The sequence below is a fragment of the Dioscorea cayenensis genome, chromosome 27, assembly GCF_009730915.1.
Source record: "Dioscorea cayenensis subsp. rotundata cultivar TDr96_F1 chromosome 27, TDr96_F1_v2_PseudoChromosome.rev07_lg8_w22 25.fasta, whole genome shotgun sequence".
In the NCBI taxonomy this organism is placed as follows: domain Eukaryota; kingdom Viridiplantae; phylum Streptophyta; class Magnoliopsida; order Dioscoreales; family Dioscoreaceae; genus Dioscorea; species Dioscorea cayenensis.
Window position 1 is genome coordinate 895 of NC_052497.1, and position 25,799 is coordinate 26,693.

At 35.2% G+C, this 25,799-nt stretch overlaps 3 protein-coding genes across 3 annotated transcripts; 2 read left to right on the forward strand and 1 right to left on the reverse strand.

The window, feature by feature from the left end:
• The first annotated feature begins 3,628 nt into the window (after nucleotides 1–3,628).
• LOC120253255 (VAN3-binding protein-like) lies at nucleotides 3,629–5,111 on the forward strand. Its single transcript, XM_039261584.1, has 7 exons — nucleotides 3,629–3,634; nucleotides 3,713–3,787; nucleotides 3,883–3,951; nucleotides 4,031–4,391; nucleotides 4,495–4,605; nucleotides 4,693–4,800; nucleotides 4,894–5,111. The coding sequence occupies exons 1-7, from the start codon at nucleotides 3,629–3,631 to the stop codon at nucleotides 5,109–5,111; spliced, it is 948 nt and encodes a 315-aa protein (XP_039117518.1).
• Nucleotides 5,112–15,538: 10,427 nt separating this feature from the next.
• On the forward strand, nucleotides 15,539–17,483 carry LOC120253241 (RING-H2 finger protein ATL13-like). Its single transcript, XM_039261569.1, has one exon. The coding sequence runs from the start codon at nucleotides 15,979–15,981 to the stop codon at nucleotides 17,359–17,361; it is 1,383 nt and encodes a 460-aa protein (XP_039117503.1). The 5' UTR covers nucleotides 15,539–15,978; the 3' UTR covers nucleotides 17,362–17,483.
• A 2,024-nt stretch (nucleotides 17,484–19,507) lies between these two features.
• On the reverse strand, nucleotides 19,508–24,828 carry LOC120253243 (tRNA-specific adenosine deaminase TAD3). The gene is given in 11 exon segments (XM_039261573.1): nucleotides 19,508–19,708; nucleotides 19,936–20,045; nucleotides 20,183–20,656; nucleotides 21,076–21,178; nucleotides 21,998–22,080; nucleotides 22,564–22,685; nucleotides 23,094–23,121; nucleotides 23,124–23,166; nucleotides 23,250–23,301; nucleotides 23,401–23,500; nucleotides 24,698–24,828. Coding segments are annotated over 10 exon segments (1,251 nt in total). The 5' UTR covers nucleotides 23,468–23,500; nucleotides 24,698–24,828; the 3' UTR covers nucleotides 19,508–19,539.
• Nucleotides 24,829–25,799: the final 971 nt, after the last annotated feature.

Below are 25,799 nucleotides of genomic sequence, written 5' to 3' on the forward strand. Positions count from 1 at the left end.
TCTCCGGACTTGAGATTTTTTATTCAATACGCTTTTTTTTTAAGACCATATATAAATATATAAAGTGAAATTATATATATATATATATATATTTTTTAGCCCATCCCTGCACTTAATTGGCTTACTGGTGTTTAAAGTTTTAATTTATTGGCTAATTTTTTATTTTATTTTTATTTTTTCTTTCATTTATTGAACTGACGTTACCTGAAACAAAAAGTATGTTTTACAACATTTAAATCTTTAGGATAAAATAAATTAAAAAAATAGTGAAAATACATTTATGATAAACAAAATATTATTTTACTAAAATGAGTTAATGGAGCAAAACCCGGCACTAGCTAGTATTGTATCGTTCTTAATATTAATCGAATGCTTGTATCTCTGGTGTTCGTCATCGCAGTGGATATAAAGTGAAGATTGATGAAGGTATCTCTACTCGTCGGAAAAAATTAAAATTTCTAGGCCACGTGTAAAAGGAATTCGTGACTCTTTCTACCGATGAGTGAGTACGACTCCCAGACCTCGCTAGCATTTGAGTTTGACGTAGCTTTTAGAGCTTTTGGTTCTTTATTGTTGCTTTTCGTTATTCTATTCTTACCACATCTAAGAAGTAAATTGTCATCTTATTTGTTCTTTTTGTTTCATCTAATTTAAATCTGTTTATCCACTTATTCAGGTTAATGGAAAATGGGCTCAAATCTATAGAAAAAAAATCTTAATATTTAGAAGGGTATCTAATAAAATTATTTTTTTGAAAAATACATTTATTTTTAATAATTTTGAAATAAAAAAATTCCTTTCAAAACAATCTGTATTTGTTAGATAAAAAAAATAAAGAAGATAAAAATGTGGATATTATAATCTGGACAAAATACAATTTTTATACCAAGCAATGTACGACAAACTACAAGCTTCAAAAGTTTAAAAATAAGTATTTAATTTTTAATTGTATATATAGATATATAGATATATATATATATATATATAGATATGGTTGTTGTTAAACATGATTATCACTAACTGTGGAATGGGGTTATAATTGTAGGTCAGACAGCCCCTCACAGGTGCACGTAAGAATGTCCTTATTTTAAGGATGAACATGGTTCCTTATTGTTAACGCGGTTCATTAAAAATGAAGGCACATGCATGAAGAGAATATTAATACAAGTATATTAAATATTAATGTCTAACGTGGGACAAACTAACTACACCAAATTCATTAATATATAGCACATGGATGGCCCTTTGTGTTGTATAAACTTTATCTTTTGTTTTTTTCTTTTATTATTCTGTGATTAATTATTTAACAGCTATTACCTACTTTTCAGTGTAAATCTTTTTATGATTAATCATTATTTTAGTTTGATGGAAAATGGATTAATCTATTTAATCTTATATTAAGAGTGTTAATATCACTAATTAAGTTAGCTGTGATGATTTGGGTATCACTAACAACAATAATTAATTTCGAGTTAATTTGTGAAATTGATAAATATATGTTAAAAATAAAAATATACCATTAATACTCATCTCTCTAAAACAAAAGATAATTTCTTATCATAAGAATCCATATCCGTTATTAAAAATTAATATTTAAAACTTGTTTTAGTTAAAAAAATAAAAAAATAAAGAAAAGATAATATGGTTTTGATTTTTTCTTTTGTTCTTGATCCTCATCCAAACTAAAAGAAGATAAATAATAATAATACATCATAATAATAATAATAATAGTGGAAATTGCCAAAAACCCTTTAAAGTTTAGAAATCGCTAAAACACCCCTGCTAGTGAATCCCCCAAAACCCCTCCTTTAAAGTCTATGTTTTTCAAACCCCAAACCCTCGTAGAATCTGATGCTTTGAACGAGAGATAGTTTCAAAATTTTTGACGTAAATGCCCTCGCATGGGAGTCGCACCGCAGCCCTATCCTCACGATTGAGAGGATAGTTGGGTTTTCCGTGAGTAACCCCAAGCAGCATCTAATTTATCGAGACGCTTAATCGCTCTCAACTCACGCCTTCGCCTTTTCCATTTCGCGCTCGCCTCCGGGCTGTTCTCTACCTGCCAAGCCCTCCAGAATTGGCATTTCACTCGCCTTTTTCCCCTTCCACCTAAGATCTCAAGGAGAAGTCCCTCACAAGCAACTAGTCTGGTATTTCACTCGCCAGAATCTAAGGACGAGATGGCTTTTACGTTAACCTGCTCATCATAAAGAAAGATTTTTCTATTGCTTTTCAGGCTCTCGCGTTATTGGAAGATATCAAGTCTCAGTGGGGATTTCTACCGGGTTTATAGTCGCAGGAGATTTCTGGTTGTGGTTTTGTTTTGCTTTGCATTTTCAGATGATACACTATCGAAAATAGTCGATCATATGATTCGTGTAATATTTATAAATGCATACTTTCCGCTTCGCTTTTCGATATGATCTGCAGCTTTACAAACGAGTCGACGCTTTTAAGAAACGACGATGTAGCGCTAACATTTCGTTGCCTCTGCTATATATTTCGCCTCGCTTAACAAAATGGGTCTTCGCTAACATTTTATATCTCGCTTAATAACCGAGAGTTTACCGCTTTAAACCTTATATTTCCGCTAAACTTTTGTCAATACCGCAGCTTTGCAGATTACGGCGGTCAACCTAGTTAACGGGCGCTGCTATTCGACAATCGGCCAGTGAGACCTCAAATCAATCGAAAGTTAACACGACCCCTCACACCGGGAGATTATTCAAGGACACCGCTTGCGCTGCTCACCGAGCCGGAAGCCATATACCAAGAGTAGGCCCTTCTCGATTCTCTTTGCAGCGGCACGTACATGGTCGCACCAATAAATTCGGTGGATCGGGAAAGCCCTCGCCGAAGCTTCAGACCTCAAGACGTGGGCTCCTCGTTTGGTCTCGCTGCAGAACGGCGACGCAGTCGGTCTTTCGTAAGAAGAAAACCAGTCGGGCCGTCAAGGCTTGCAGATCTATCAAAGACCCACGAGAGACATGAGACTCCATCAAGAGCACTCAGCAATTTGTTCTGGATGTAAAGAGGGAGAAGATGTTACTCTTTGTCAGACTCCCCGATATGCATGTCGCTCGATGGGACAAATTCTTCCCAAATACATCATGCTCGGTGCCCGAATCGGATCGCTGGATTACGCCGATGATCTACCAAACACGTAGCGACAGATGTGGGCGCAGCGACGACAAGTGGCTTGCTGAGGATATTCTTGAATAAGGCCGCTCGAAAGTGCAAGATAGACGCTACCGAGTTAAGCACTAACATATTCCAAACCTTGCTGTCATCCCATTCTGTTCTTATTGAATAGTACTAGCTCTCTTTCTTTATGCTTTCTTTAGTTTTCTTTTAAGATTTATAACTGATAAAACTAGAGGTTCTTGTTGCTTCAATGATGTTTTCAAGAAACTAGTTACACTAATTGATTAAAGATGCCATAATATATACTTAATTAATATAAATATATAAATATATCTATATATACACACACACACAAAATTTATTGCTATATATATTGTGAACAAATAAGTGTCAAACTTGGAATCTAGAATTGACCTTAGAGAACATGGAAGACTTATCCAATTCATGGTGCAACACTGCCATACAAGTTTTCCAACCAGCATTAATGGAGGTAATTATTTAATTTAATGAGTTTAGCTTCAAGTATTTAAACTTCAACAGTGCTGTTCTTTGGTTAATTCTCTTGCAGAAACCTGAAAACCAATTGAAAGTTGAAGATGAAGCTTTGAGTTCAATCCCACAAGTCAAGTTTGATGACATGAAGGTAATTAGTAAAGCAAGCTCTTTTTCTTCTTCTTCACATGAATTAGAATATATAGACTTAAATTTTTGTTAATTTGTTTAATTTCATTAATGTAGTCATGGCTTTGGCTTCAGCAAGCAATTCATCCAGAACTAGACTATGACATTGGTTTGAGAAAAAAATGGGTATATATATGTTATCAAACAAAGATTTTTACCTGAATTAATAATATTAATGACTCAAAATTAATGAAAATTTTCACAGTTTTCTCTTAGGATTACTCAACACTGGAAAGACATGTCAATAAAGAAATGGATAAAGGAAATCAAGCAAAAAAGAAAAGAAAAAGACCGGTTAAAAAGAGCTGAAGTTCATGCAGCCATATCTGTTGCAAGATTATCAGCTTCTCTTGCAGCAATTGCAGCAGAAAATACAGTTTCTAACACAATTAACAACTCCAAAGAAAATGCAGTCGCTGCTGCTGCTGCATTAATTGCTAAGCATTGTGCAACAGTTGCAGAAACCATTGGTGCACCTCATGATCATTTAGCTTCAGAAATAAACAATGCAATCATCGCTACCGATGCCAACAATCTTCTAACCCTAACAGCTGCTGCAGCAACATGTACGTATATTAATATTAATATCAATATATATATATATAATATGTTTTGGCATTACATGTTAATCTCTTGTAGCTCATACAAATGTTAATATGTATGTTTCAGCATTGAAAGGGGCTGCAACACTTAAAGGAATTAGACCGCATGATTTCGACTTTGGACGGTGTAGATCTTCATTAGCCAAAGGTGAAGAACTTATAGTGCATGCAATGGATGGTAAGTTAATACCTTTTATTTTATTTATTTGTATATACATTTATATGTAAATATTAATATGATTTTTATTTCTGTATTTTTTAATAGGGAAGTGGAAAATAAGATTAGTGTCTGTTGTGTTGAATAGAGATGCGAAAGTTATTCTGAGAATGAGAAAAACAAGCATTCTCATGAGCTTGTCAAATGCACATGAATGTAAGTGATTAATTAGTACTCAAGGTTTTTATATTTACTTTTTGGTTTATTTAGTTATATTGAACTTATTTAATTAGTCTTTTTGTGGTGCAGGTGTTGTGTATGATATGAAAACAGAGATGGTTGATGAAGAGGTGATCAACAAGGATGAAAATTCATTTTATTGTGTTGATATGAGTACAAGTGATGGCAAGATTGAACTGAAAATCAAAGACTATGTACAGTTTAAGAAATGGAGCATGACCATCAACCAGATGTTGATGCTTTCCACAACCTTCAGTGCATATGAACTCCAATTTTACAGGAGTTAATTGACCATATATCATGCTTTGTTTTGGCTCATGTAAATAATTGTTGGTTTTATGTTTTTTTTTTTAAAATTTAACTTATGTATGTATGTTTGTATGTATGAGTGTTTGTGTGTGATTAATTTACACCTTTCAAATCATTGGGGTATGTATATATATATATATATATAGATATATATATTCATCTTTTTCAATATCTAAGAAAATGTTTTCAGAAGTTTGGATATGTGATCACATATATAATCCACCATGTCAGATTCCATCACCACATATATATATATATATATATATATAATTAAAATAATTAGAATGTATTAAAATGTATTTCATTTGAAATATTATCCGCATTATTGTAGAGATCCTAATAATCATGTAATTGTTAACTTAGGATATTGATATGATCAAGAGTTTAATTTTGAATAATAGGTGACAAGCATCTTTTTTATGAATATAAACAGATCTAGAATAGTATTGAAGCTGCGTGATATACGAGTACAAAAATAATATAAAAATCTCATATGAACATTGTATGAACAGTACTGTCAGGAGAGAGATTTGAACTCATGATCTCCCACTTTTACACTTTGGTGTCATATCATTGGGCTATCCAATGGTTGACCGAGTTTAATTTTTTATTATTAACTTTATAGGATTTAGGTAGAATGAATTAAATAACTAATTCATAGATTGTGTGTGTGTGTGTGATTTTTTTCTATTTAAGAATCTTTATTTCTTATAAAAATAACTTTAGTGATAAAAAACACCAAATGTGTAGAAGAAAAACAAAATATAAATAGAAGAAAAAAAATAAAAAAGAACAAGGAATCAAAAGGAGTGAGATCTTTATTAAATTAATAAACTTACCTTATCCATGTATATATAAAAGTCATGCACATGAAGTCCTACAAATACACACACACAAACAAAAACAAAATCAACCTTAAAACTCACACCAATCCATCAATCTCCCAAAGCAGTATACAAGTGAAACATAAAACATGGTAAACCATCCTCATATAGACTCATCAATTCTTGTGCAAATACTCATATAAACATGTTATATATATATCATATCTATATATAAACTTTATAATGTGTTGTCACATCTAAGAAAGAGAGACGAGTGATGATGATGGTGAGCAGTAAGAAAGGAACATGACTTTTCACAGGGATTCTCTCTGCACTACTAGTATGATTACACCTTGGTTAACCCCCCAGATTATTTCTTCTGATCTTTTGACAGTGAACAGACCTTACTTTCTTAATATTAACACAAGTACACACAAACACACATATTCATGTGTATATATATATGAGTACGTACCACTATGCTTTTTATATAACCAAGTCACTGCATGCAAATCCTACGTAACTTTGTTGTCTTAGTAAGAACATGTACTATCTATATATATATATATATGTATATAATTAAAGCTTAATTGAATGTATTAAAATAATAAAGATTAAATACAAGCTTTATGCATATAAATAAATAAATAAATATATATATGCATGAGAGAGTAAAGGTGAGAACATGAGAGAGTAGAGTAAACCCTAATTAGTTTTTCAGCTTGCTTGTGTGTAGAATTTAAACTTGCGTGAGAAAAGAGATAAGAGATCACAGAAAAGGCTTTATATCAACCTTTTTGTACTCATGTACACATTGAAAGCACAGATATTTGCTTTCCATTTATTGCCAAGGATTTTCACTTGCTTTTTGGTGTCTGGTTTTGTTGCTTCTCCATGTGAGGTTGGCTCATGGTTAACTTTTTCTTGGTGACAGTGAATGAAACATACATTTGGGAATGTCAGTCAACTACCTCTCCTTCCCATCTCATCATACATTCATTTCTCTCCTCTCCTATAAATTAATCCACCTCCTCCATCCTTTCTCCAACTCATTAAAGAGAAAACATTATGTGTGTGCTTGGGTGGTTGTTTGAACTTGAATGGTGGTACAAAGGGAGGAGAAAGGTACATGGTTTGAGTTTTGGAGGCTGTTGTTGGTGCTATCTTTGCTGAGCTTCTCTCACTCTCTTTCTTTCTCTTTTTAAGTCCTCATTTTGCATGGTTTTTTCTTGACCTTGCAAGACTTTTTCTTCATAAGATCATATTCATGGCCGCTCTCTATCCCGTTTTGTGCTCACGTCTGTGATCTTACTCTTGTCAATCCTCCCATGTTTCTCTCTCTTGTCTATCCCTCCAGAGCTTTGGTTTAATTTTATTATTGCTCTTTTGTGTTATTTCAGATGTAATGCAATATTGATGTTTAATGTTGTGTATCTGTTTGCATTTTTCTAATGAGTTTGTGTTTAGTTTGGAGATGCATGCATCATTATGGAAATTATGTTTTGTTGTTTATTATCAATGAAGATTTTATTGATCATGCAAACTTCGTGATACAACCTTACCTCTCCAGCTGGAAGATAACCAACATGTTGAGCCGATATTAGAAGAGAACAACCACCATGAAGCATCACAGGAAGCTTCCACAGTAGAGGTGAACACCGATGAGAGGCGCGTTCAACGCATTCGTAAACCGCCAACTTGGATGCAGGATTTTGTGACCACACAAGTGGCATCAAGACGTCCATAGATTGGGGTTGAGATATCATAGGTAATCATATCACAATAATGAGTTGTCATAGATTGGGTGATGAGATATCATCAGTAAGCATATCACAATGATGAGTTGTCAGTAACAATAATATTAGCTGGATTGATAAATTAACAGCTGGGTTACTTATTAAGATAAGTTGAGTCTATTTATATGTCATTAGGGTCCTTATGTTGGGGTATGAAAAGTCTTGGAGTCTATCTTGTTCTTATGGAATAATATCTTTCTTTCTTTATCTTTTCTTCTTCTTCTTCTTCTCCTTGCCTCTCCTTTGACATTGGTCTTAATCGTGGAGTAAGAACCCACTCAAAGCAGGTTCCATTGGTGCGTCGCAAATCTATTGACGTATCACTGGTGCTTTCATTGAACCTATGGCCAATCCGGAAATTCTTGAAGCTATGAAGGTGTTATCTGAGCAATTCCAGGAGCAACTGCAAACTAAGCTGGAGGAACAAGCTGCTGTCTATCATACGTCCCTGCAGAAGAGCATTGCGGCCCTAAATGGCCGTATTGAAGGAGTACGTTTCCAGTTGAGCGGATATAGTGCATCCACTAGCGAGGAGAGACCTTCGTCCTGTCAACATCCGTCGGATTCTCTTCCTTTAAGTGCGAATGTTCAACTCCTTCCTCGCAATATGCGATTAGAGATCCCAAAATTTGATGGCACGGATCCAGAAAGTTGGGTCTTTAAAATCGAAGAGTTCTTCTATTTCCATGAGACCCCAGCATCACTCCGGCTGCGCATCGTCTCTTTTCATATGGAGGGAAAAGCCTCGGCTTGGTACCAGTGGATGAAGGGTAGTAATCTCCTTACCACTTGGCCCGACTTCCTTTCTAATGTCAGACAACGTTTTGGATCTTCGGTCTATGAGGATCATCAGGGGAATCTCTCCAAATTGTCTCAAACATCCACAGTGGCTGAGTTTCAAACTGAGTTTGAGGAATTGATGAATCTAATAACAGGAATTCCTGAGCATCTGCTCATCTCTTTTTTTATCGCTGGACTCCGGCCACACTTGCGTCGCGAGATGCTACTTCAACGGCCGACGACACTAATGGCAACTTTTTCATTGGCCAGAGCTTATGAGGCTCGGTACGAAGAAGCGCCACAGGATCAGCGCACGGTGTTTCGGGGTACCGCTCGAACAAATTCCCAAACTCCCGTCCCAGTCGCTTTCAGGACTCAACCATCCCCTTCAAACATACCGGTGCCATCTTTACTGGGACCGCCTCCTAAAACCAGTGGAACAACTGTTGCGGCGAACCCACTTCCGATTCGCCGACTGACACCAACTGAGATACAGGAGAGACGCAACAAAGGGCTTTGTTTCAAATGTGATCAAAAGTGGACTGCAAACCATCGCTGCCGCAGCCAATGTTTATTACTACTAAGCGATGTGGAGGACGACCCCGACACACAAACAAGTGCAGACTCTCCTCCTACACCGGAAGCTGAAGTGGTCACGGGCGACATATCAAGTATGAATACTTTGGCAGGACAAAATAATCCAAGATCGCTGCGAATGCTGGGCATGATTTCAAGCCACTCATTTCATGTGCTGATTGATGGAGGAAGTACACATAACTTCATAAAGCCCTTGTTGGCAGAGAAACTGGGGTTGCATGTCAAACCAACACAACCTTTTCGGGTTTATATTGGTAACGGTGATTACTTGATTTGTTCTCTCTACTGCCCACAGATTCCTCTATGTTTGCAGGGAACTACTTTCACGATTGATGTCTTTTTGTTGGCCATTGAGGGACCAGATCTGGTTCTTGGGGTGCAATGGCTCCAAAGCTTGGGAAAAGTCTCACATGATTATAAGTTCCTTACTATGGAGTTCATGTGGGAGGGGAAGACCATACTTTTGCATGGGGACACCAAACCGATCACCAAGGCAATCACCTACACTCAGCTTCAGGCTATGGTCAACTATGAAGTATGTGCAGGATTATATGAATTGCAACAACTCCATAGTCCTAAAGATAAGAGTGGAGAACATTCAGACTTCAAGTTATCCGAAGATCTCCATGCTGATGTGGTCGCACTTCTACAACAATACAAGGAGCTTTTCATGCCTCCCACACAGCTTCCCCCTCGCAGAATAATTGACCATAGGATATACTTGGAACCTAATACCACACCGATCAATGTCCGACCTTATCGCTATCCACACTATCAGAAGAGCGAAATGGAGAAATTGGTGCGTGAGATGCTCGCGCAAGGGGTCATCAGGCCGAGTCAGAGTCCTTTTTCTTCCCCTGTCCTACTAGTGCGTAAGAAGGATGGAACTTACCGTTTTTGCGTTGATTACAGAGCTCTCAATGCTGTAACAATCAAGGATAAGTTTCCTATTCCCACTATTGATGAACTCCTCGATGAACTTGGAGGAGCCAAGGTCTTTACTAAACTTGATCTTCGGGCTGGATATCATCAAATCAGGATGCATGATCGGGATGTCTACAAAACAGCTTTCCGGACTCATGATGGTCATTTCGAATTCCTGGTAATGCCTTTTGGTCTTTCAAATGCACCATCTACTTTCCAAGCTACTATGAATCGTATATTTGCTCCTTATCTCAGGAAATTTGTCATAGTATTCTTTGATGATATTTTGGTCTATAGCTCTTCTTTATCTTCTCATCTGCACCACCTTGAGCACGTGTTCCAGTGTCTGAAGACAAATTATTTCTATATTAAAATGTCTAAGTGTTCCTTCGGCAAATCCACAATTGACTATTTGGGACACATCATGACTCCTGAGGGTGTGCGTGTTGATCCTACCAAGGTAGATGCCATGGCCAACTGGCCTACTCCTACCACACAACGCCAATTGAGAGCCTTCCTTGGGTTAACCGGATATTATAGAAGATTCATAAAGGGATATTCTTCCATTGCCGCGCCATTGACGGACTTACTGTGTAATGAAGCATTTGAGTGGACGACAACAGCAACTGATGCATTGGAGGCTTTAAAGCGCGCCATGATTACGGCACCCGTTCTCCACCTACCAGATTTCAACAAGCAATTCGTGATCGAGACTGATGCATCCAAAAGTGGAATTGGGGCTGTGCTTATGCAGGATGAACATCCAATCTCATATTTTAGCAAGAAGTTGGGTCCTCGCCTTCAATCTTCTTCAACATATATCCGAGAATTGCATGCTATCGTCGAGGCCGTACACAAGTGGCGACAATACCTTCTGGGAAGTTTCTTTATCATTAGGACAGACCATCAAAGCCTTAAACAGCTCCTCCAACAAGTCATTCAAACTCCTGACCAACAAATTTATCTTCGTAAATTATTGGGTTTCCATTTCCGAATTGATTACAAGCCAGGTTCGTCTAACCACGCCGCTGACGCTCTATCTCGCATGCACGAGGATGCAACTTATAGAACTTTGCAAATGGCCAGCCAACCCATCTCTTCATTCTTATCTACACTCAAACAAGAAAATATTAGCTTAACTGATTTGCAGCTCATGCACCAGAAACTTGCTGCCAGATCTCTCTCTCCAGCATATTCAAGCCGTGATGGTCTCCTTTTTTATAAGAACCGATATTACATCAGTCCAAATTCCAGCCTTAAACCAGCGTTGTTGTATGAATTCCATTCTACTCCACTTGCTGGACATGCCGGAGTGAAACGAACCTTGGTTCGTTTGTCTGCTCAATTTTTTTGGCCTGGGATGCGGAAGGATGTCGAAGCCTACATAGCAGCTTGTGAGAGATGTCAACAAATTAAATTCTCTACACAGCCACCTGCAGGCCTTCTCCAACCTTTGTCTATTCCGTCAACAGTATGGGAGGAACTTACTATGGACTTTATTGTTGGGTTACCAGAATCTCAGGGTTGCACAGCAATCATGGTGGTGGTAGACCGACTGTCTAAATCGGCACACTTCGCCCCTCTTCCCACGAGGTTTACAGCTACCCAAGTGGCGGAGCTTTTTGCAGACCGAGTTGTGAAGTTACATGGGTTTCCTAAAACGATCGTATCCGATCGGGACCCCATTTTTGTTAGCCATTTCTGGAAGACATTATTTGCGCTCAGTGGTACCAAGCTCCATCATAGCACCGCATATCATCCACAGACGGATGGACAGAGCGAGGTTGTCAATCGAGGCCTTGAGCAATACTTGCGTTCTTTTTCCGGGACTCAACCATCCAAATGGGTCAAGTTTCTTGCCTGGGCTGAGTTATGCTACAACACGAGCTACCATAGCGGCCTTAAGATGTCTCCATACCAGGCCTTGTATGGGCGACCACCACCATCATTACCAGCTTATCACCCTGGTGATTCCAATCTTCAAGCTATTGATGCACTTTTGACTGAACGTGACAACTTAATGCGGACGTTGAAAACAAACTTATTACAAGCTCAACATCGGATGACACAAAAGGCCAACGCGCGACGACGAGAGCTAGAACTGGGAGTGGGTGATCGGGTGTTGGTCCGCCTCCAACCCTATCGTCAAGAATCAGTAGCCAAACGTCACTCCACTAAGCTGAGCCCACGGTATTACGGGCCATTCGAAGTGCTTGAACGCATCGGGCCTGTAGCTTATCGTCTGCAGCTACCACCGGAAAGTCGGATCCATCCAGTGTTTCATATCTCAGCTCTTCGTCCATTCAAGAGTTCTGAATTGACACAACCCTGTTCTCTTCCTCCAGTATATAGCACTCCTACACTTATTCCTCTACCCTTGGTGATCTGTGCTTCCCGTACAATCTTACAGCGTGGCAAGGCCATTCGTCAAATTCTGGTGCAGTGGCGAGGTACTTCCCCGGAGGAGGCGACCTGGGAGAAACTTGATGATTTTTGCAAGTCTTATCCTCAGTACCACCTTGAGGACAAGGTGTTATTTCAGACGGGGGGAAATGATACAACCTTACCTCTCCAGCTGGAAGATAACCAACATGTTGAGCCGATATTAGAAGAGAACAACCACCATGAAGCATCACAGGAAGCTTCCACAGTAGAGGTGAACACCGATGAGAGGCGCGTTCAACGCATTCGTAAACCGCCAACTTGGATGCAGGATTTTGTGACCACACAAGTGGCATCAAGACGTCCATAGATTGGGGTTGAGATATCATAGGTAATCATATCACAATAATGAGTTGTCATAGATTGGGTGATGAGATATCATCAGTAAGCATATCACAATGATGAGTTGTCAGTAACAATAATATTAGCTGGATTGATAAATTAACAGCTGGGTTACTTATTAAGATAAGTTGAGTCTATTTATATGTCATTAGGGTCCTTATGTTGGGGTATGAAAAGTCTTGGAGTCTATCTTGTTCTTATGGAATAATATCTTTCTTTCTTTATCTTTTCTTCTTCTTCTTCTTCTCCTTGCCTCTCCTTTGACATTGGTCTTAATCGTGGAGTAAGAACCCACTCAAAGCAGGTTCCATTGGTGCGTCGCAAATCTATTGACGTATCACTTCGCATATGTGTATGTTTAGCCATTAATGATATATACAAGGATTTGATTTTATGATATTCTTAATTAAGAAAATAAAAGGCTATTGATTTTGCCTATCAATCATGAAAGAGCTTATTTAATTTTCAAAAGGACTGTAATTACCCAACCTTGACTTGTGGACTTGCAAAGAGTTGATAAGTTGTTAAACACTGAGAAAGAAGAATAGTACAATGAATGCTAAAGTGCTTCTTAGCTTTCAAGAATTCAAGATTATGATGCTACAAAACAAAGAGCTCTTTTTCTCAATCATGAAAGAGTTTTTCAGAAGTTTAGCTTTGAAGGATTAATTATGTATATATAGTTCATGATGTTTCTGAAAAACAACTTTGATTTTGATTGTTTAACTGCTTGATTTATTTTATTAATTTATTTTTAATAAAATTGATAAACCATGAATTCATTTAAAAAAAGAAATTAAAAGGAGGATAAAAAAATGTCCTCTTTTAATTTTCATCTAATTATTATTATTAGTTTGCTATACATTATGCATGTATTTTTACTAAAAGTATGTAGATAAACACTTTTACATCTTCATGTAAAAATGAAAAAAAAAATTAGTCTAAGCTCTATTATACAATAGAATTTAACTAACATAATATGTGTGTATATATATATATATATATATTCTAGCTAATGAAACTCAAACAAAAATGAAATATCTATATATAAACCTTAAATTAAAAACTTAAAAAAAAAACACTTAGATATAAGAATGTTGTTCACCAAAATGGCATGTTGTTTCTACACAATCAGTCTACTTATATATATATATATATATATAAATATATTATTTTAATCATTAGGTTCAACATTTATATTCAAAGAAATGAGCTCATGAAGACTAGTAATTATTAATTAATGACTAAAATAATAAGCAAGATTAGGTTGGTTTGAGAACAAATAATTTGTGTTTATAATTGTGATGCAAGCCATTGAATTATATAAAGCCAAGACAAAATTACATAGTCTTGGCATGATCATGTTGGACTTTAGCTACCCAATGATACTAATTAAAATAAACCATATATATTAAAAGTTAAACTTATTCAAATATTTAATTAAAATAATAATTATGGCAACATCATATATTTTTACCCCTTCATATATATTACTAATTTTAAAGCAATTTGCACTATTATACTTCTCAGAGAAATTAATAATAAATTATAAATTAATTATACTAAACCTCAGTGTTATTGCTTTATTTTTTAATTTATATTTTAAATTTTAAATTATAAATTTTTCACTGAAAATGATTAAGATATACCGCCTTCTCCTTATCCCTAATAACACCACCGTCTCTATACACAAGTGAAACATAGACCCTCGCATAGAGTGGGGGCTGTTGGATAATTTAAAAAACTCATGCGCATCTTGACACCTGACCTTGTATGTATATTTATATATTTAATATATATATATTAAGCAAAAAAATATTATAATATAATTTTGAAAACAATGTAATTTCATGTAATTCATAATGAAGATGACTCGATGGATCATGAAATTTGAAAAATATTCTTGAAAATAATACCAATAGATTTGGGAATTGACATTTGTGATACTAAGAAAACACAAAGCAATAAATAAAACCATTTAAAAATAAGAAAAAAGAAAGAGGGCATTGAAGATGGATTCACATTTCAATGTCCACAAGTTACTCAAAGCCCCAAAAGACTTGGAAAACAAGACCTAGGAACTACCCCCATTTTGCTTGGTCTATCCCCTTCCTCTTTTGAAGCCACAATTTATGACAACACATTAAAAATAAATAAATAAATAAAATAAAATAAAAACAAGATAAAATTACTAAAAACTCCATGTAGATTTTCATTATTATCATTTAGTCCCTCTAACGTTCAAATTATTTTATAACCCTTGTTTTTTTTATCAAATCCTTATATTTTTAATATTTTAATATAATATACAGAGTTAAGGTAAAGTAAAACGAGAGTGCACTAACACAAATGGACGACTTTACCCTTTTTGATGCATGAATCCCATCAAGTGTAAATACACCAGTGAAAGGATAAAACAGGAATAAGTTTATAATTTTAATTTAATTTTAATATAAAAATGAAATTTTTGAGAAATAAGAGTGTTTTAGAAATTGATAAATTTGAAGGATTTTTTAAAAAAAAAAAAAAATTAGAAGAGTTGAGGGACCTGTGTTAAAACAATCACAAGCACATCCCAATGCCAAAACCAATACCAATACCAATACCACCTTCTCTTTTATCCCCCACTCAAAAGTCTCCACCACACTCACACCAAAAACAATATTTTTATATACAAAAAAATATTCCATCTTTGAAGGTTGCATGGAAGAGGAAGGAATTGAATTATATTGAATTTGTGCAATTGCCATTGCTGCACATGCTTTTGTTTCTGTAAAGTCAATCAAAAGAAGAAGATTACAACCTCTCTCTCTCTCTCTCTCTCTCTCTCTCTCTCTCTCTCTCTCTCTTTCTCTTTCTCTCAAAATCATCATTGAATGCTCATTTACCACCTTACCATACTAAGCACAAGAGCCATCTATCCATTCATATCCCTTTTGCATCATCATTATCATCATCTTTCATTGCATTTACTCCAAGAAAACACCTCCTCATCTTTTCCTCTTCTCATCTTCTCCTTTTCAATCTCAAAAAGATGTCATCTTGCATGAAGATCTGGTGAGTTTTCTGTCCTCTGTTTTTTTTTTCTCTCTGTTTCTCTGTTCCTCTGTTTTCTGTTTCTCTGTTTCTTTGATGGAATTATGAGTCTTGGAAAGCCACCATTACCATTCTTCCAATCCTTATCATCTCCACCACCACCACCACCACCACCACCACCTTTCACAAATTCCCAAAGCAACAGCATAGAAAACAAGATCAGTCCAAGCATTCTGCTCATCACTGTAATCTTAGCAGTCATCTTCTTCATCTCTGGTTTGGTTCATCTCCTTGTTAGATACCTTCTCAGGCCTATAAATAGAGAACCAGAAGAGATTGACAATGTGACAGTCCTCCAAGGCCAACTACAGCAGCTCTTCCACCTCCATGATGCAGGAGTGGACCAGTCTTACATTGACACTCTCCCAATCTTCCTCTACAAAGCCATTATTGGCTTGAAGGATCCTTTTGATTGTGCTGTTTGTTTGTGTGAGTTTGAAGCTGATGACAAGCTAAGACTTCTCCCCAAATGTAGCCATGCTTTCCATCTTGAATGCATTGACACTTGGTTGTTGTCCCACTCTACCTGCCCTCTTTGTAGGAGTTCTCTCCTGCCTGAATTTTCCCCAAGTTGTAGTAGTCCTATGCTCCTTGTTCTTGAGTCTGCTAGTGAGAGCTCTAGAGAGCCTGATTCTGAAAGGATTGATGTTGGAGATGATGAATTGAGGACTTCACTTAGTGGTGATGTTCATGTTAATCAAAAACAAGCTGAAATTGATGCCAAGGATGAGGTTGTGACAGTGAAACTTGGAAAGTTTAGAAATGTGGAAACTAGTGGAGTTGCTGCAATTGGTGAAGGTGAAGGTTGTAGCAATGTGGAAACCAATAGGAATTTGGATCAAAGGAGATGTTTCTCTATGGGTTCATTTGAGTATGTTATGGATGAGAGTTCATTGCTGCAAGTGTCCATTAAGTTAAGCAAGAAAAGGCCGGCAGCAATTCAGAAACCCGGTCACCGGGGAGCAATGTCCGAATGCGATTGCCATTCGAGAAGAGAAGGATTCTCCAAAGCTTTCGATCATTCATCGAGAAGTTTCGAATCAATTCAAGGCAATGCAGGTGGTGGTGTTGGCAGCAGTAGCAGTAGCAGTAGCAATAATTTGCAGAAAAAAGAGAGCTTTTCGATATCGAAAATTTGGCTGAGACAGAAAAAGAAAAGTTCTGTAGTTTCCGGTGATTTTTCGACTCGTGCATTCTCATTTAGATTGTCATTGGTTAGAGGTGTAACCGGGGACTCGAAGATGAAGAGCAATGTTTCGGAGCCTGATGAGTTGCAGAAGAGTGGAAGTAGTGAATTCGGTGTCGATGTAGAGATTGGAAGTAGTAATTCTGGTGCTGTTTTGAAGGCAGAAGAAGGTCCTTCATTTGCTAGAAGAACATTGCTATGGTTAGGAGGAAGACAGAACAAAGTAGTGAATCATGTCTGAAATTAATTAGAGTTTTGAAATTTTGGTATTTGTTGATTACACATATGATTTAGCAGAAATCTTTGATGCTTTTCTTGATAATTTCTGCATTGAATTTGATCATGAATGCAATTCTATTCACAGGGAGGAGGTTATGTGTTGGTTTTCTGATGATAAGTTTTGAATTTTGATTCTCTGATTTGAGTATTTCTGTATCTGCAACAATTGGATTCAATTCAATTTTGGAAGGTATCATTTAATGCTAGAAACTGAATTTGGCATGGTGCATTTGCAGGTCCACAAAGAAATGACTTCAAACTTCAAAATGTGTTCTTTTCTAATCATGATATAACAAAAATAGATTATTGATTTAGAAATATATAAAAATATGATAAAAATTAGCCCGATTGATCCAAATGATAGAGATTTAGATCATATAGATTAATGATAAATGATTTTAATTTTGATTAAGAATTGTTATGTATACAAAAACACCGAGTGAATTTAATAATAGACGCACTTTTTATATGAATATACGCCTAGATGTCGACGGATATGATACGTAAAAATACGAGTAATAATATAAGAATCCCGTGAGCAGAATCGCGGGGAGGATTTAAACCCATGACCTCCCCCTTTTACTTTGGTGTCATACCATTGGGCTATTCAATGGTTGACAAAAAAAAAAAATTTATCTTTATATAAGACTCTCAGTACCTCATTTTTACTGAACTTCAAAATTTGTTATTCTATTCTAGTTTAGAGTTCGTGGCTCCTAAAAAAATAATCGATAAGAAAAATGATAATAATAAAAATTATGGTGGTGGATATATATTGAAGTTACAAAAATATTGCCTCCTACCAGCTCCTCATATTTGCTGTCTTCATATGAATGTCCTTTTCCATTCATTTAATTTCCTTTTTTTTTTTAAGACAAATCCAAATGTCTTCACCTACTTGTCTTTGCCTTTGAATTGTTGACCTTCTTCTGCACCTATATATATATATATATAATTCAATAAAATACATGCTCCCAAAATTTTATATTAATGTCATATTTAAATTTTGTATAAATATTAAAATTATCATTAAAACTCTTGAAATCTAAAAAAAGTTATAATAAAACATTGTTACTCTTTACTTTTGTTAGAATTGTTTATTCTCATTAATATGTATATCTCTCTGAACAAGAAAAACATAGAGTTAAAAGAATAATTAAGGTGTATAAAACTCTTAAAAATAGCAAATAATTTTTAAAAAAATATTAAATATGACAGTTAATATAAAACATGGAGAGTATTATATATATATATATATAAAGGATTTTCAAGATCTATGGCTAATATTAATTGGACAAATCAATGAGAATGTCAGGAAATACAGAGGAAGAAAGAGACCGGATTCAATGATTTCTGGACTATGTAAATCCAAGGGTCCTACATAATAAAGTTTGTATGTAGCCATTGTTTTGTTGATATTATTATTATTATTATTATTATTATTATTATTATTATTATTATTATTATTATTATTATTATTTACAATTTATTTTGAAGACCCTACTCCAACCACTTGGTTGGTTGGCATCAAGTCTAATCAACCAAACTCTAGTCTTTGATTCTATCTGCTTCCCTAATTGCACTCTTTAGAGCCAAACTTTGTCATTATTTTGGTTTTTAAGAAAATTAAATTAAAATACAAGCTCAAATAAATAAATGGACAAAACCACTTTGTTCCACTACATGTCTTTATTTAGAGGAAATCCCTATATATATATATATTCTATTTTCAATAAAACAAGAAAAAAAAATAATTTTTGATCAACCAAAACCACTAGTGAATTTTAAATGAGTGATGAGAAATTCTGGCTGAAATGTTTCAAATTTGTTCTTTGTAGTATCAATGAATAAAAGTTATGTATTCATAAATGTAATGAAACAGAAGGCTAACTTTTCAGGTTGTCTTGAAAGCAACATGATTCCTTCATGAGTCCATGACATTCCCCCTGAGAAAAAGAAATTAAGCAAGTGATGTTGTTGATAACCGATAAAAGCGATCAATCGTTAACTCAAAGAAGCTGCGGAGTTGTGTATAAATACCGAAAAAATTTAACAGAGCTCAATGTGAAAACAGATGCACATACCTCATTAGTTTTGTGCTTTGCTTCTTTTTTTTTCTGCAAATCATAAGTAAAAAATATCAAATATGTTCTTCCAGTTTGGGGGCCAAAATTCGGAAAACAGAGTAATGGTGGTTCAAGCTTTTCTCTCCCTGCAGCCTGTGGACACTGCCCAGAGCACCGTCATTTGGATTGGGAAAGGCGTAGAAAATGCGTCGGATTCTTTGATGAACAAGAGCCATTGCACACCTTCGGAAAAATAACAGCAGCAGTGTTCAGAGATGATACCAATGGTCAAACACATGAAATAAATAAGACGAAATGCAGAGAAATTAGTGTACTTAAACATCACTAGATTTTTAACTTATCATTATTGATGCTACTCAATGCACGGCAGCAAAGAAAGAAAATGATCGGAAAGAGCTGAGTGGAGTTTACGGTTATTAATAGTAATAAATAAATGATTGGTAACTCACATTGTGCATGGCTCCCAAACAAGGAAAATGTCAAACCCGGTGCATAAGTAAGGACGTGTCGCCTCTGATGTAGAAACATTCTTTGCAGCTTCCTCTTCTAACTTCTCATTCTGATATAGAATGTTAAATAAAATCAATTTGCATACAAGTCAGGATTCATAGAAACTCATATGATGTCAATTGCTAACACACTGTTTCTTTTTCCAGAAAAGGAAGGGCTGCAACAAAGAAAAGGCAGAACGATTACCTCTGGTGTATTAGTTTTCAGCCGTTTTGAGGGGATGTCGTCAGGCTGAAGCAAATTATCCATGGAAGTAGAATGCTTTATGGAAGATGCTGGATTGGGAAATAGGCTTCTGTCCCTTGCAGCTGCATTCTCGATGGCAACTAGAGCAGCATGCCTCAAAGGATGCCATGCATAATCACTATCGCACTTTTCTGGTGGCTTTGGATCATATGGATTTAGTTCAGTCCATCCCCAAGGATGTAGGCAAGAAACCCGATGATATGGCTGCTTGTGTTTGTTTGGTGTCAACTTAGAGACAAGATATCCATTGTTTGGTGGGCTGTTTCCTCCGGGTTGAGAAGAGGAATTAGTTGGTTCCTGTCCAATGTGTGAACAGCTGCTGATTATAGTGGAGGGCAATGAGAATGTTTGGTCACTACCATATGCTATAACTTGCTTGCTCATAGGATCAACAATCACAGCTGCATTGACTGCCTACAAATTTAAATGATGTGAACACAGCCAGTTGCATAATTAAAGAAATTAATAAAAGCTAGAACAATCAAAGATAGAAGATGCTGGTGTGAGTCGGATAATGGAAAAGCTTACGTATAAATCAAGAATTGTAGGGATGAAACACAATTGAAATTTGGACACTTCTTCATTTCCTATATTTAAAATGATGAAACAGCTTTTGAGAGAGGAAATTGAAGATAGCATGATAAGCAAATTATGAAAAAGGTCACAGAAGTTTACATTATCATCTCAATAACTCAACAGAATCACAAAATGGCAAAAAAAAACCTTATGATTCAATTTGAAAATCCCCTAATGTTTGCAAATTTCATTTGGGAGTTGAAAGATGATGCAAGTTAATTGCAATAGCAGATATACAAAGCACCTCAACAACTAACCTCTCCACCAAGGAAGTTTGGCTTTGCTAACTGAATGGCAACTTTCATAAAATTGATGATAAATTGAGAATCTTCCTCACTAAATCCACCCGCACCATCGAGGCTGTTGAGTTGTAGACAAATCACAATCATTGAAAAATTTTAAAGCTTTAAACTCTAAGACTAACTTCACTATTTATGCAATAAATAAGGGAGAAAAAAAGGTCATGAGCTTGCATTTACTAGAAAACTAATTTACAAAGGCATAACAGAGGGAAAAATAGTAAATTTAGCATTGGTTACAAACTGACGGAGCAATCAGGACAAAAAATATATGAAATACATCAGAAGAAAGGTTGCTTACAGTGATGAAAATTAAGATGAGAATGCTCACTTCAAATGCTGAACAATTTCAAGGTAAACTACAACAAATATGTTGGTAAACTGAACTAATTTCCTGGGAAAGAGGGGTTATATTGCTATTTGAATTCAATAACCAGAACACCACAGCATTTCAAGAGTAGACAACAGAAAATCAGATTAGATTTAACTTTCATTGCTTGGTTTTACCACCACAAGCACATGTGCATGCATGAGTGCGCACACACACAAGGAAAAGGGTATATTATCTGTCTCAACAATTTAAAAGTTCACAAAAATTAAACTATGGCTATCAAAAAAAGCAGATTCACAGTGGAAGTCAAGTCCTGCATTTTATACCACTTAAAGCAAAGATTGATGAAGTACCAAGATGAAGTTTCCAATACTGTTTTTTCTATACAGACTTATCTAGACCAAGAAGCTCAAAAACTTTCATATGAAGGCATAAAAAAAGAAAGGAAAAATGTAAAGAGTGCAATCAAGTGCTATATATATATATATATATACTAACAATGTAATTCAAATATAAATGAAGAAAGCAAATAGTGAAGCAAAGGCTGACCTTGATGGTGGGTGGTATGATGTTGGCCAGAGTTTGCACTGTTCCTCCCATTCTTCTTTGGACAAGGCAGGGCACTCAGCAACCTAGCATGTGTTAAGAATTTCACAAATAAAACATGATCTCAAAACTAATTCATGTGTCATCATTTGCTGGTAGCTTAAACAACAACTGGTCCAATTGATAACTGAAAATTAAAAATAAAAATAAAAATAAAAAAATTACAGGAAATTAACTAGTTTTACAATGGAAACTTAAATAATAACAATAATAATGATAATAATAACAACAACAACAACAACAACAACAACAACAATAATGATGACCATAATAATAATAATAATAATAATAATTTATTTTTCTATTATTAAAGTTTTCCTAAAAATTGTGTATATTCACTTACCTAAGAATTGCACCTATGGTTCTCTTCACCTTAAAAACCTCTGATTTGAAATACCCTTACTTTGGTTTTTCTAGGTTATATATTAAACAATGGCAAATTTAAGTATTTTTGACCTAGACCTAAGGAACACAATTTACAAACAAACAGACATTGGATGGTAACTTACTCTTGCTATGAACGGACTTAACTGGTAATTATTAAGTAGTTGCAGTAAATCATTTGGCATTCCCTCCATGTGCTCACTAGATCCAAAGGACAGACATAAGATCACTGCTAACTCCACTTTTCCTGCCAATAAAACCGATTACTATCATTAGTGGGGCAAAGGGAGACAAGGCAGGTAGCACAGCGAAGATATGCCTGAAGCAACATCAGAACAGCTCATGTCCACATGTTAGAAGCAGAAAACTGGCTGCATCCAAGTTTTCATGCATTATAAAAATATAAATTCTTGAGAGAACAAGTTTAACCGTTCTACTATTAATTTAACAAATCAAACAAGAATACTTTCAACATTGTGTGATAACGACTCACAATCTACTTAAATAATCAAATTCTTGACAAAAAAAAAAAAAAATTCCATTAAAACATATATGCAAGGTGATTCCAAATATTACCTCATAATACTAAACTAAATCAAATGCAACTCATTAAGAAAGCTCAAGACTTATACAGTGTGTGAGAAGAAAGCCACACCTTCAATTATTCTCTTACGTACTCGTTTTTAGCGTGACGCAGATTCTCCAGTGGGCATATCTGATTCAACTTCCTGTCACAAACACAAAAATATCGCACAATCCAAAGGATTCATTTAAAACAGCAGTATAAAATATGGGAAATCCTCAAACTGACCTCACAAGTGTGTTTGCAAGCTTTGGTTCAATTGTTGCAGCAATGACTTCCACTAATATCACAAAAGAATGGGGGGAAAATAGATGAAAAGTCATGCCCACAAAGAGAAATATACTGAAAATAAGAAAAAGAAGAGAAAAGAAATAAATGCCTGCAGCTTGCTCAGTAGAAGATGGCAGCTTCGCTGGTATGTGAATAATCTCCCAGTCCGTCCCCATGCCTAGTTGGACTTTTGCAATAGAAGTTCTAACCTAAAGAAACCACATTCCATTTTTGCTTTTAGAGGGCACATGCTTTAATTCATAAAGACAAAACAAACAAAAAAAAATATGTATTATGTGAAATGAATAATGAGATTTCTATTTTCATAAAATATTAGGCAAAAACCGTTTTTGGAACAACTTTTTCATGAAAAGAGATAACATTCGGCACAAGAACAAACTAAATAATCATGAGAGTTGAAAAATCCAAGAAGGCTAAAAAAGGAGGCAAAATTCTACAGGGAGTTCCTCGTAGAAATAGAGGGCAAATTAACATACCACCTGTACTTCAAGATTCTAAGCATCTTAATTTTATCTCATCTGAAGATAAACGATAAGAGATTTAATGGATACAAATCCAATAACAAGTCAACTCATTAAAACCCACTTCCATCACTCATCATTGCTCTTGCAGCCCGCGAAGCCTACAACATCTTATACACGCTCCACTCCAACCCCTCTTCTTGTGACATTGCTACTAGATTTTCCTCAAAAGAGATGGAGATTCTATCCCAGTTCAGAAATTCACATACTATTGCAGTTAGTTGTTACTGGTTTGCTAGCCGGATTTTTTTGTTTCAGCAGTATGACTTGCATAAAAATGTGCTTTTGAGCTCCAAAAGACCAATAACAATCAAATACAATGAATAATGAATGACTGCAAGATTAAACAATCCACAAATCAAAGACAATTCCAAAATCATTTGAAACAAATATGCTCTTCATCAACTCAACAAAGTAGTCCACACTATCTCAGAGTGTACAACCCCACAAAATCTAAGCCACCAGGGATCACTAGAGATTATATAATTCCTAAACTGAAGCCAGTGCTGAATACATGAAATTCTAAACAATAATTATTCCCTCATAATTTATCAAAACAAGCACATAATTCAACAATATCATAAAAATAAAAAAATTAAATAACACAGAAATGCACACAATTCAAAAGAGAATTGGTGGAAAACAAAGCAATGTCAAAAGCATTACAACAAACATCAAGCTTACATAATTCGCATGATATCATAAAGGAAAGATCACAGAACACAGCAATGTTCACAATTCCCAAAAAAATGGTGGAAAAAAGAGAAATTTAGAGCAAACAAGCACACCAACTTCTCACGGGCATTACAACAAACATCTAGCTTACATTTTAAAAAAACTACAAAGAAAGGAAACTAGAATCACCAAAGAGGAAGGCGAAGTAGGATAATGAGATGAAGGAGGCCTCGGAGCCGATGATGGACCGCCCAAGAGCTCTCTGAGAGAGAGAGAGAGAGAGAGAGAGAGAGCTTCTCGCGCCAGCAATGGCTTCTCTAATGGCGTGCGAGAACTCGATAATGGTGACAAGCCTTGATGGGCCTTAAAGGGCTATAATAGGTCGAAAAATACCGGCCCAATAATAATGGGCTAAACAATAAAAACTAAAAAAAAATATTTTAAAAAAAATATGTTTTTTTTAAAAAGGTGGATAAACCACTTTAGAAAAGAATATTTATAATTATATATATATTGTTAGGAATACTATAAAAACAGTGAATGTCTACTGTAACAGTTGATGACACTGTAGTAATCAATATTGTAATAGCAGGAGTCCACGTTTTAGTGCAGTAGCTGTCAACATTGTTAGTTTTTCACCTATTAATGTATTTTACACAGTTGAATAAAATTAATTTTAGTTGTCTATTCATCTTTTGAATGCCTATAAATATTCCTTTTTTATGTTATAAATATATAGGAAAAAGATTTAAAAAAAAAGAAGAAGAAAGAATTAAAGTATAATTCAGAGTGTTTGATATTTATTTTTTATAATATTGAGGATTAATTTTAGTTGTATATACCACATATATATATATATATATTATTTGATGAACATTAATCATCCATGCATGTTTATAGATTTGTAATCTATGAAAGTTGTTGCAGACAATTGTATTTCAATCCAACGGATTTGTATTATTACATGAACAGTACCATTGTTCATAAATGTAACACTATTCTTATGAATAGTCTCAACCGTCGAAATCCATTTCTACTAAGCTTACAGTGGAGAACACCAAAACTTAAATAAAAACCGCAGAACACCACATCAACCCGTTTGGAACAAATACCATGATTGGTTACTGTTTATTGTACTAGTTAATCCACCAGATTATTATTCCTATCTCTCTCCTCTCAATTTTCTCTTACTTTAAATAATCTGGGCACGATTCTGTGAACGACCCAGATTACACTTTCTCTTATTAGATATATTTATTTACATAATAATTTCTCATCTCAAAATTAATTA

Excerpts from the sequence above, each read along its gene's own strand:
- LOC120253255 (XM_039261584.1), top strand. Across the intron at positions 3,788-3,882 it reads TCAAGTTTGATGACATGAAG|TCATGGCTTTGGCTTCAGCA; the intron begins GTAATTAGTAAA and ends TCATTAATGTAG. Across the intron at positions 4,606-4,692 it reads TATAGTGCATGCAATGGATG|GGAAGTGGAAAATAAGATTA; the intron begins GTAAGTTAATAC and ends ATTTTTTAATAG.
- LOC120253241 (XM_039261569.1), top strand. The coding sequence starts at position 15,979 with ATGAGTCTTGGAAAGCCACCATTACCATTCTTCCAATCCTTATCATCT.